The sequence below is a fragment of the Cyprinus carpio genome, chromosome A24, assembly GCF_018340385.1.
Source record: "Cyprinus carpio isolate SPL01 chromosome A24, ASM1834038v1, whole genome shotgun sequence".
NCBI lineage: Eukaryota > Metazoa > Chordata > Actinopteri > Cypriniformes > Cyprinidae > Cyprinus > Cyprinus carpio.
The window spans coordinates 3,875,679-3,888,936 of record NC_056595.1 but is presented as its reverse complement, the minus strand read 5'-3'; the positions used below and the strand labels follow the sequence as shown (position 1 = coordinate 3,888,936).

The following is a 13,258-nucleotide window of genomic DNA, read 5'->3' as shown; positions in this document are numbered from 1 at the left end:
GCTATTTATAAGCCGTACCTTGAACCTTAAAAGTACAAAAGTATCTAACCATTATTATTTTTTTTTTCTGTCATCTCTTGCCTTGGGCACCAAGTGTGCCAGGACTGCTACTGATGCCCTAATGCTTACCTTAGCAAGCAGCACTTTTTTAAAAATGTGCATTTTAAATGAATGACCATCCTTTGTTTTGCTGGCCACAGACTCTAAGCTCCTGCATGCCATCGGTGAAGCTCTTTGATCGCTTGCTACTGAATTATTATCACAGCCAGCCGTTTGCTCCTCTCTGTCATTAGCCTGAGACAGCTCTGCTTTAACCAGGAACTACTTTATGTCATCTAAACTAGTGCCTTTTTCATTTTAGTAGAGTGAAATGCATTTGAAGTGTCTGGAGTTTGCGAGGCTGTTGATGTTTTCTTGCACGTGTGTGTGCACGCGACTTGGGGGGACACTGTGGTTATGCGTCATACACCAGTAATGGTTCATGATGGCTGGTCCACCTCCTCCAAAACCGCCATGATTTAACTCAAACCTCAGCATGCAACATGCTTTTTATAGACGCCATCTGGTTCTCTGTCCCAATAATCATAATTTACCATGCATACGGTCATCCTTTTTCCTCTAGTCTTCTCTTAGGTAGTTTTGGGATGTCTCTGAGGATGTTTCTGTTGGGATTATTTTCTAAATGGACAAGGTATAGGCCCTTTTTTATTGCTGTGTACATATTTGGTCCTGTAAATTGTTCCCTGATTGCCAAGGCCTGTTGTAGGGCTTGTGCTTTATCAGTACTGTTTTACTTTGCACATTTCTAATATCTTTTTTTCTTCAGTAATTCATGTGTCTTGCAATTAAATGTGTTTATATGTATGTGTGTTTTGTGGAAGAAATCACAACCAACAATTTTCTCATGTTGTAGTGTACAACATTTTAACTTTAATGGTGAAGCAAAGGACAAAATACTGTATAATAAATTAGATTAAAAAAACAATTGCCACAAGCACATTTTTGATTTGTACAACAAAACAATGCAACATATTGGTATCTTGATTTCCATATATACAGAATAAAAATATATTTTTTTTATTCTTAGTCCACTTATTTCAGTGTCAATTATTTTTAATAACAATGAACAAACAAAAAACAAACAAAAACATCTTTCTTTTTATAGATTTTTTTTCTGAATTTGTATTTTTCTTTTCCATTTTAATAGTGTTTTTATGACATTTTGAATGCATTTCCATCAGGAAAGTACTGAAAATAGTAAACGTTTCTTAGTCCAAAATGTGACAAAAGTTCTTTAAGTTCAATTTTCTTTTCTTTTCTTTTCTTTTCTTTTCTTTTCTTTTCTTTTCTTTTCTTTTCTTTTCTTTTCTTTTCTTTTCTTTTCTTTTCTTTTCTTTTCTTTTCTTTTCCCAAAATGCTTCATTTTTTATTTTATTTTTTAACATTGCACAGTGGTAAAACATTTCATGTTGGGAAGCAGAAATATTAACATTTGCAAAACAAAAGCATTTTTTGTTTGTTTGTTTGTTTGTTTTTTAGTTTTTTGTTTGTTTGTTTGGATCACTGTAGATCCTTTTTTATATTTGGTGAGAAAAGTTGCAAATATCTAAATAGTTATTCATCTCCCAATTAAGTCATTAAATATCAATGATGCACATTCACTTTTGTAACAATTCATAATTAAAAACAAACTTTAAAAGGTTGGTTTAAGTGCTGTTTTAACCATTAAGTTGGCCAGTCGTGCATGGACTGTGCAGCAGTGCAAAAGCACACACAGGAGTGAGCCGCTCTGGGACATTGAGAAAAGGTTTTAAAGGTCTTTCGGTTTGCTAACCTGGACATATTTGTTGGGAGAACAAAGACATATTGGTATCTTCTGAACAACTGTTCAGAGACAGCCTAATATGGTAGGCAAAGCTAACCTAAATTCTTTGGTGTTGAGTAAAAAACCAAAAGACTATTTTGTAAAATGCATGTGAATACATGGTCCTCTGATGTAGTATTAGTCATCTCTGCCTTCCCATCAAACATCCCTGTTTATTTTTAACAATCTCATTTGTTAGACTCATGCTATGTAGGTACTTCTGTTCTGAAGTGCTGCTAGTCTTTCTCTATAAACATATTTATATATGTGGCTATGCTGATCGAAATGTTGATATAGTGCAAAACTGTAAACGTTTTAACGTCTCATTTTTAAGATAAAAAATGTACAGAAATAAAAAAAAATAATAACATTATTAACAATAGTCAGAATAATTAGAATAATAATATAGAGAAATGTTTGGTTCCAGCAGCCCGTCAAACTTCTTTCAAGTATCTCTCAACAACACACACGAACAGACATGCACACAAACGTATACGGATACTCCCGTAGGCACACTGTATATACACACGCTTTTTGTACATGGACACGCACAACAAACATATAACATACATAAAACATACGTACAAGGTATAAAAAGTCAACAAACGTTAACTTTTTCTTAGTTTGTAGAAGTAAATAATTAAGAAACAAAACAACACCTTGATGAAAAAAAAATATATCATAATACTTGACAAGTTGCATAGTTTAGAGATCTTCTTTTTCAGGCACCTCATCATCTCTCTTCCTGCAGTGCATGTCTGCACTGCAAAGTAGGCCGCATAAATACTCTCTGACCTTGCTCCCTTTGCTTTGTAACAAAAATATATTATATTTCTTTTCTCTTTTGAAAGTGCCACAGAGATTACTCTGAGTTACAGATACCCATTGGATTCTAAGATGACCACGCACAAGTGGTCGAGAGAAAGAGAGGCCTGTCTACGTGAGAGTTTGTCTTGAGGCAGTGAGATAAAGATAGAGGAGCTCTCCTCTCCTTTCTCTGCATCTCTTCTTTTTCATTCATTTTGGGACTGCAGTTCTTGCCCCTACCATCCAACCTTGTCTCTCCCTTCCTACCCTTCCTCTTCCCATAGTGGCCTTACGAGCAGCCGCATTCTTCTACAATCATGTTCTGGATGTCCTTTTTGACGATTTTCTGCTCCTCATTGTAGTAGAGCATAGACATGGCTCGCAGACGAGTCGGCACGCAACAAGACTTGATGTTGGTGAAGGGACTGTACCCTCGCATGCGGTAGTGGTTGATGACTGTGGAGTGGAAGGACAGTGAGTTGCCGGTGATGCTGGCCACGTGGCTGGGACAGTCGCCCTCGCAGTAGTTGGCATGATACCCAGAGGGAGCGATGATCCAGTCATTCCAGCCAATGTCCTTGAAGTTTACGTAAAATTGGCGTTTGCAGCAGACTCGTACCTTGCCGTCGCATTCCAGGCCTCTTTTGCGACGTCTCCTTTGGGACAGATCGTCCATCTGTCGCACCACAGCCATGAGGAACGGCCGGTGGGATTGCTCACGTTCGCCGCCGCCAGGAGTCACAAGCACCGGTGTGGCCCGGGCATCGGCACACAGCGGGCAGGAGACGCGCAGACGCAGTGTGCTGCCCCCATGCTGCAACAATTCCTGCACACTTGCTGAAATGGGAAATGTATGCCAGCCACTGCGCCGCGTGTCCACGGATTTCTCTGCCAGAACCTTCTCCTCTGTACTTTGCTGCAGGAGCAGCCGGATGGTGACATTAGAACGGGTGCGGTTGCCCTTTGGCAGTCGAAGAAAGAGCCAGACGTTGGCTTGCTCCACGTGGGACATCTCACCGCCTTCCTTGGAGATGAGAAAGTTCACTAAGCCTGGAGCTTCACCTGTGGAATAGGAAGAGAAAGAAACATCAGAGATTAGTTAATTGAGCTGATCTTTTTTATCGTACTTGTATTTCACTTTAGCCTGACGCTCTGGTTGACTTTGGACAAAGTGTGCCAGCCACATCAGAGCTGATACTGGGAGTGGTGTCATCGGTGGAACACTTTAGCTTTGTGCCAATGGTGACCTTTTTCAAGGTTTCCGCAAAACAATCTTCTGTTTCGTGTGACTATTAATAAATGGCATAGATGTATGCAGTCATGCATCCTTTTCCTGCACGTCAAATAAGTGAATCAGCTGTCCCTACATGCACACTCACACGCAAACAATGCCTCCCACTTGGTTCTTCCTGCACCACCTTGGTATTGAAATAATTGAGGGTTTTAACAAGACTTTAAACCAACTTCATCACCTCTCCTGGTAGTTAACTGAGCAATTAAGAGTCTTATGGCCTGGAACAAAGTTTTGCTGAAGATAGGGTAACACAAAATGGCCATGACAGCATGCAGCTGGAAGCAGTGATGTGGCATGCGGCTTGCTGTCTCACTGGACTGTAAAAGACCGTTCCCTTTGGCTTTGATTCCCACTGTGTTATAGACAGAGACAAGGCCTCTGGAAAATCTCAGTTCACGGATCATTTGGGTAGTTCTAAACAAATCCTCTCCATTTACTGACTCAACTCGTTTTTAAGCTACTAAACCTTTGTTGGGACATCATTTCTGGCTGGTCTCGGTGACTGTTGCTTACTTATACTGCAGCTGAGTTCTTGTAACACCGACCACCTTGTCGAAGGTTTGACATACACAAAGAATCCTGTATGTAATGGCTAATAGTAAGCAGCCTCTTGCAACAAGTATTAAACAATATATATATATATATATATATAAATATATATATATATATATATATAAAAATATAGAAATATTTATATTGCACAAATGCTAATCTATCACGTGCCACAATATATTTACAGGGCTATGACATAATTACAATGGCATCAAGCTGCAAGTATATATGTGTGTGAGAGAGTATTTAAGGATCCCTAGTCCAAACCCATCTGTCCAAACACAGGCGAGCTTCACAAATGCAGTCTAAAATAATGGGCTTTTTTTCCAGTAGTGGCTAACACATTGTTTCCCTTTTAATCTGCACCCAGTGAAAGAATCAAGTATCGTTAGCATTTGCTAAGCTGGGTAAATCCTTCAACTGCCCCTCCAGAGCAGAGGGCCAGGCCCAAAGAAAAAAGATCACCACTGGAGCTTTGCAACTCTGCATGCATCTGAATATATTTGCCGGAGAGCAAAGAGAAATTTTGAAATTTGAAGAGAAAGACTAAAGGGCCACGCGGTAATCCCTCAACAATAAACACCAATTTAACCGCAAGAGCAGAGTTTGCACAGCTGTCCTGCACACAAAGATGGAGAATAACATTTACACATTCCTCCCCTCCCCCTTTCCATGTCTTCAAAAGGGGCGGGTGGCTGAAGTATAGAATCACCTGGGAACTTAAGTGTGTCTGTGGGGTGGACGGGGGGATGTCCACTCCTCTTTAAACATGGCTTTAGTTAATGTGTTCTATAATCCCCTTTTCTATCTGGTTTACCTTAGGGGGAATCAGCTTCTTTCATCTCCTTGTTGGCCTCCTGTCATATTGTATGGCTTGCAATGTCCCAGTACTTGAAGCTCAAAGAATGCTTTTGCAGTAAAGAAGTCCACTACCTGAAAGGTTGCTGAAACACGCCTCTCTGGATGGAGTTTGTTTGTACTCTTACCGGTTAACTGGTTATAGAATGCACTATTTATCTTTGGCTAATTTGTTGACAATGCTGATTAAAGGCAACCGTTTTTCCACACAGATCACACATGCTAGTTCAAAGAGCATAGCGTGAACAGGTGCTTAATGGATCAAGTGGAGCGAAGCATTCATTCATACACCCAAAAAACACAAGAAAGCTTGATGTATATTCTCTAGGTCTTGCTGACAACTTGGCAATGGTTAGTACTCACCAGAAGGGAAGAATGCTAGGTGCTGACATGAGAACACTTTCTGGATCTCTTCAGGAATTAAAGAGTCTTGACCAATTTTCTTTTTTGACCCAACAAGATATTAAATTAGAAATAAAAGTCTGAGGGTGGAAATATGACTCTTTTAATGGTGTGTGGGAGTGAATGATTTGAGTTCCTCGCCTGTTATGCAACATATTTCAAACACAGTCCCGTCAGCAGCGAGGATGAATTTCACAGACTTAACTCTTGTGCTAGAGCATACTGTGAGCAGTAATATCAAGTGATATTCCTATTCATATATTTCAACCAATAATCAGTTATCATCTAGATAACTATCGCTTGCTACCACAATGCATTTAAAGCAGTTCCAAATCAGATACTACACCAAATAAAAATGCAGCTGAGGTATTCCAAGAGAAAATATAGACCTACACTGCAATCATAAAACTTCCTTTTGACATTACTGAATAGACCAGAAAACCACTAGAATTCCTTTCAGTGTACAGCATGTTGCTGCAACATTTTCATTGGCCTTTCCTACATCCCAGCATGAGAAGCAAACAAGCAAAAGGTGCAATTAAAGCTTATTTCCCAACCATAACACTGTGGAGTCTTGTATACATTCTCTGGTGAGTGCACTAACACCGGCGAGCCATTTCACGATACCACACCTTGTGCCGTAAAGGCCAAGCATGTTTGTTATGTTCCTTTCCAAACTGCCTTGTTCCCTCTTTATCTGGTCCTCATCACTCACAGGCATTTCAGGCACCAACAGTGGGCCTGATTTACTGCCTCCATCTAAGTCAGGCACCCCATCCAGCCGCAAAGAATCACCAGCTTCAGCCAGCCCCTGCAGGTCAGCGTAGCTCCCAGGGAACCAGGAGGGTAATGAGGACAGTTACTGCAGACTCCCCCTAATAACCTTTGGTAAGAATCCGCAGAACATGGCTCAAGGCCATGCTGAATAACTGTAGGATGGCCACTTTCAAGACTGCAGCTTAACAACACATGGTGTACAGTCTATATAGGTAGTTGCGATTCATATTTTACTTGTTTATCTGATTGATTTTTTTCAGGATTCAAGGTTGGATATTGGTTTGAAATGCTTGCTACTCTTCTACCAAGTCCACATCTGCAAGAAATAACCCACTCTCACGAACAGGTTTGGATGATGCATCAGCTGTCAAAGTAATAAATGAGCATAGTTGGCATGATGCGGCAGCATCCTTTCTTCGGTACAGTACTGTACCTTGAAGCAAAGAAAGCTTTAAGTAGCATATTACAAAATGTCATGAGCAGTGAAGTATTCTGCAACCTGAAAAACCTATTTGACCACACTAATGCTAAAGGATCCTTGGCTAACAAGGAGGCTTTCTAATGTGGTCCTTGAATCTGGATTGTGTTTAAAGGAGATACTTTGTGGCTTTGTAATATGTAAGGTTTGGCAAAATAAGACAAAGATACCTCAGGAATTAGCCTATTTTATTTCCATTGCTTTCAAAAAAGCAGTTATTTATATTATTTAACAAAAGGAAATTTTTCTTTAAGAAAGTTAGCTTCTGTTTTCTGCAAATAAATCAGTATTTGATCTAGCAAAAATAACTGCTTGCACATGAACAATTGGGACATCTTCTTTCCTTTGCTGTAACCATTACTGGAGGGAGTGATTATAGGGCTTTCCCTGTGATAAATTACTTTGCAAGTGGGAGGGGATCAAAACGAGGAAAAGAAGTAAATATTGAGTCATTGTTTCAGAACATGTCAAGCTTTGCATATGCAACCTGCACGCCTGAATGACATCAGAAAGGCCAAACACTGAACGCCCACACGCATTCATTGCATCCACAGTGATATCATCAACATGCCTTCTGGTTGAAGATTCTGCACATGGCTTCAATGAAATTCAGTGACAAAGAAATAGAATATGTTTCTGCATTTGTTAAATCGTTTTCTTTGCTTTGGAAGCAAACAACATCCATATTAAAAATAAACATTAAAAAAAAAACTTTCCAAGAAAGTTAATCAACACTTTTGTCAATCACCTCATTTACAATCAATTGAGTGACCAGTAATACTGAGAACTATAAACTACCAAGAAATTACAACTTTTGACCTTCTGAAGAAGCAGCTTATTATAACTATTTCAGCCTATGATCATTTAGCAGTTTAATGAATAGTACTTAATTCTGTTACTTCAAATATATCATAGCTTTATAAGATATGTGTATGTCTACCTGTATGTGTGACAATTATGAGAGCAGATTCTTGGACAAGATTCCAGACAGATAGTGTATGCAGAAGTCTGAGACATCATACACATAATAACAGTTGTCTAAACAACCTACTTAACGTAACATTACAGTGATGCAGTGCAGCAACATGTGTCTTAAAAATCAAACCAGTATGAAATAAACACCATGCACAACTTTGCATTACAGTATTTCGAAAATCAGTGTAGTTACAGCTATGTCTCTGCTTGTGAAAAAAAGTGAAAAGTGACATGACATACAGCCAAGTATGGTGACCAATACTCAGAATTCATGCTCTGCATTTAATCCATCCAAATCCATTTATGCTGCAGCACCCGGGGAGCAGTTGGGGGTTTCAGTGCCTTGCTCAAGGGCACGTCAGTCGTGGTATTGCCGGCCCAAGAATCGAACCCACAACCTTAGGGTTAGAAGTCAAACTATCTAACCATTAGGCCACGACTTCCCCTTGAAACAAGTATCGCAAGGTTTCTGTGAGACAACAGTGCGAAGGTTTGGCGGGAGGAGATGATGCTTTTTTATGCTTGCGATTCCCATTCATTTGTAACACAAGCCTATAAATCAAAATAAGGGGAGAGGACGTGTGCATTTTGATTTGGTCAGATTTGATTATGAATCGTGTTTTAAGAGCTCAAACGCTGAATTATCGCCTGACAGAATGTATTTTGCACTCTTAACTTTAATAATGCAAACACTACACCCACTGCTTATTATAACAAAAAGACCATCAGATGACTTATTTTGTCCTATTTACAACCTTGTATTTAGTTTAATTAGCTTTTATAGCGAGAACTATGATGTAAATATTATATTTACTAATGTGGGTTTCTTTAGTTCCTCTGGTGTGTTTGAGATGTCAAAATGAATGATGGAGCCAGACATATCATTGAAAAGTCTGATTGCTGAGTTGAGCTATGATGTGTGCATGTGTTTGGTTTGTGACAGTAATTTGACATGTTGCAATGTGAGTAGTTGAATATGAGCTTGTAATCCTGATTTATTCATTCAGCCTGAGGGACAGTCCATATCCCCCCAGTCAATATAGCAAATACCCACTGAAACCAATAGATGTGTCTAACATTAAGGGAATAAATACTAACAGTCCAGGTGATAAAAGTTTGATATAGATTTGATTATTCACATATTTCTTTCTGTCTCACAACTAGGTTTTTGTCATCACATAAGCATGAGCTGAATTTGTTTTTGTAATGTGACAAGCTGTAGTCTGGCACCAAAAGGTTATCAGGGAATTGTTCTCATAAACAGGGTTCTCACGGTCATGAAAAACCTGGAAATATCAGTGCATTTGAAATTTCCAGATGTGGTAAGAAAGGTCTTAAAACATATCGAAACTTTCCGTGATAAATGTACATTTTCGAGTTGTGTTTCACTCTGAAATATCTAATTGCTCTTTGTGAATGCAGTCTTTATAAAATGATTTAGAAAAATACTTTTGCAGTAGTCACGAATGACTCAGGCAAGAAAAAAAAAAGTTTGGGGGGAAAAACGTGAGGGGAATCCTGCATATTGTTGTATATTTTAAGAGTTCCAGCAAGTGGATTATTTCATGTGACATCATGTCTTAAAGGATTTATTTCTTACTCTAGTTTACGTCACATCTCTTGTATACTTATTATTCCATTTTAAAAATGTAAAACACATTTTTATACCTATAAAGTCATTTTAAATAATCATTCTCTCCACAAAGCATGAAACATTCATCTTTCAGACAAGCAATCCAATTGCTCTGTTTGCTGCTTTTTAGGTCTGACACATCTGTTGAGAACTCCTGCAGCATGCCGCGGCTCTGTCACTCATGACCCATTTGAGCTGCATGACTCAGAGAAGAAGCCAATCTCTCCTCACATCATGGGCTTGACAGCACCTTTGAACAGCTCTCACTGCAGCCAACAATGCTCTTTCAACTGCCTTTGAAACCCGACACAAAGGCAGTAACTGAACAGCCTGCTTTTCCCTCCTATAATATGGAGAAGTCCTTTTTTATTCCAATGCGTTATGTTTTTTTTCTCTCGCTCTCAACCCTCTTCAGTCACATAGGGAAGCTACACAGGAGTCTGTCAGTCCCCAAGGAGATGCTCCTGTGCAGAGTTTACGGCTAGAAGCCTGGGGGGCCCTCGCAGATAATTATTGATTCTCTAACCCAGCAGGAGGTTTGCAGGAACCTCGAGAGGGGGGAGTGAATAGCCGCAACGTATTTCTCACTGCTCTGACTTTGAGCGGTGGCAACAGGTTTCTCTGAACTCTTTAGACTGGTGATAATAAGTTGAACAGCTTTATAAACCCACCTCTTCAGTTTTATCCCACAAGGGAAAACTGATCGATTTACTTATTTTCAAGTATTTAAGGACTAAGATCACCCTCTAGACATTTGTTAGAAATTTGGACTCACCAGCTTCAGCAAACGTGATGATCTCCGTCTGTTCTGCCTGTTCGGTGTCCTGGCGGCTGCTGGCCTCGTCCTCAATCAGGACACTGCCGTCCTTGGCCACCCGTCCCACGTGTACCTTGCGAATGGCATTGAGGAGAGCAGCTCGAGGCACCGGGTGCGTAATGTTGGGGCGCTCTTGCAGGTGCAGCATGTTAAGTATGTGTGTCTTCACCGCCTCGACCACGTCTTGCTGTGCTCCCTTATCCTCATCCTCACCTTTTCGAAGCCGTGCCAGAGCACATGAGGGACAGTCCGTGGCTGCCTGTTCGGACGTTGCCAGGCTCCCTTTGGTGACCATGGCACTGAGGGAGCAGGTCTGGATGAGCAGCAGGAAGATCCCGCTCAGAATAGGGAGAGGGGACATCCTTAAATGAAAAGCGTCAGTTGCTGAAGAGAGCTGGAGGGTGTTGGAAAATGAAAAAAAAAAAACTTACTTTAAAAGTTCCTTTCAAAGAAAGACAAGAATCAGTCCCGTCGCCGACAGCTGGCAGTAAAGTCTGTTTGCCTGTGGATGACCTCAATCTGACAAAAATTTGAGAGGAACAAAAAAGTAAGAACTAAACTACTAGAGGGAAAAAAGTGAAGGAAAGTGTAATCCTTGCTGGTAAGTTGTGAGAAGAGATGCTGTTCGGAAAGCAGGGATAGTTCTGTCAGTGGATTTCTCCCTCTCCAGGTCCTTGGGAAGTTTGTATGGGATGGGCAGTCGGCTTCTGGATGTGCCCCAGGGAAACAGTGCACTCGTAAGAGGTCTGGGACTGCTCACTGTGCAGGAGTTGAATGGTTTTGCTGAAGTGAGCTGGACTCTCTCTCTGGCTCTTGCTCCCTGTCTCTCTTCTTATCCTCTCTCTAACACAGTAATTACACTTCCCTTCCTCCCTCCCTCCCTCCCGTCTTCCTTGCTCACTCCCTCTCTTTAAGTTTCCTTTTTATTTAGTTTTCTAATTGTTCTATTTGTAGGGGCAGAGTAACACATAGTGGAATATGCTTGACAGACATGACAAGTGTTATTAAGTGCAGAGTGACTAAGTTCATTCATTTGTAAATTTTTACAGTCTTGCTGTTTTTAAATGTAAGACACTTCTGTATTAAGAACTCTCTAAAATATGATTATATTTCAATAGCTGCTTGACAAATTCAAGTCTGGCAAATAGTCATACTGAATTGTTATAGTAGTACTTGAGAATTGTGCGGCGGCATAGCAGTTCCTCATAAAAGTGTTAGCCAATTCTGGTCAGCTGGAGATTGCTAGTGGTAATTTTCAGAGAACTTCATTCTTTTTCCCATTTAAACAGTTCCCTTATTCGTAAAGAATGAACATCTTGACATCACTTTGAAGCAGTGCGTGTTAAGTATTCCACGCTTCCCTTTACTGCTGCAACACGTTGTGTGCAGATTCACCAGGAAATGCCCGGAAGGCTAACTTCCTGTTTAATTGGCAGAGGACAGATGCATGGGATTCAGGCAGCTGGGGCTGTGACATCATCAAAGGCTGAGTCTAGGGCATGTGTGGGTCGTTCGTCTGCATATCAGCCGAAACACGTATGAAGGATCCCGCAGTCATATAAGTCAAGGTGTGCCATAGGTTCCGTAGACGCTTTTATTCCATATAAGACATAGTGATTTACTAATTCTGGATTACTCAACATTCTGATTCAGGAGAGACCCCCCTTCCTAGGTGATGCTGAGTGAAGTCAGTGTCTAAAGTCTGCTTTGAGAGAGTCAGCCTTTGGTTTTGTAGTATAAGAGCGTCTGGGACAAAACATTGTTATGTAGTGAAGCGTAGTGAATCAAGGGGTCTTTTTTTTCCCTTTATCCTGGTTATGTGATACGGTTTTATTCATCAGCAATATTTTAATAAATATTATTTACATAGTTGTTATTTGATTTGTATACCATGTGCCATGTATGTATTTTTGAATGAATGTATGTTTAATAACTTGATTTGAATAAAATGTTATGGTAGTCTTTCCTCTGTATCGCATTTGTATCACTTTAACATTTAACAAATCACTGTAAGGAGTCCCTCTTGTGGTTCATTCTTCTCATCGCACAGAGTCAAGAAATATTGTGTGTGTGTGTGTGTGTGTGTGTGCGTGTGTGTGTGTGTGTGTGTGGAATACAGGGCTGAGTATTGATTCACATTATTTAATATAGCATATTATGGATGTTATGAATCTATTTTTTTTTTTGGGAGGGGGGGGCAACTTCTCAGTTAATAAATAAATAATTGACATTAGGCCCAAAGGGACCTTGAAATCCTCATACTGAGGATACCATCCAGAGAATGTCTATCTATCTATCTATCTATCTATCTATCTATCTATCTATCTATCTATCTGTCTATCTATCTGTCTGTCTATCTGTCTATCTAACTATATATCATATGCTTTTTTTCTATATGGGGTTTGCAAAAGCTGATTCCAGAATAGATTTTCATGGGTTTATCGCATGCCTTGATTTGAAGTTGAGAAGATATTCTACTCTTTATTTCCAGAAAAGTCAGAACCTTGCTATAACATCTAACTGCTGGAAACCTCTCTAGACTGGATTATTTTAAATATGATTAAAACGACTGCATGATTGTAGACTGTTGATTCTAAATATGGTTGTTGTTGATACTGTTTCCCCTTTACATGGTTTCGACTGAGACCTGTAGACAAACTGGAGAAGAGAATTAAACACATCATAATAATCATGGCTTGTGTTGAGACCACAGAGAGGAGGAAATCTCAAAGTCACATTTTTATAACACCATTAAATCATGACCTCACTGAATTCTCACACGACACTTGCGAAATCCGACG

The 13,258-nt window shown here is 39.9% G+C and overlaps 1 protein-coding gene across 1 annotated transcript; it reads right to left on the bottom strand.

The window, feature by feature from the left end:
* Window positions 1-897: 897 nt before the first annotated feature.
* Window positions 898-11,348, bottom strand: LOC109048899 (inhibin beta A chain-like). The gene is made up of 2 exons (XM_042714057.1): window positions 10,416-11,348; window positions 898-3,733 (listed from the first exon to the last, which is right to left on the bottom strand). Exons 1-2 carry the CDS (start codon window positions 10,816-10,818, stop codon window positions 2,961-2,963), a joined length of 1,176 nt encoding a protein of 391 aa, XP_042569991.1. The 5' UTR covers window positions 10,819-11,348; the 3' UTR covers window positions 898-2,960.
* Window positions 11,349-13,258: the final 1,910 nt, after the last annotated feature.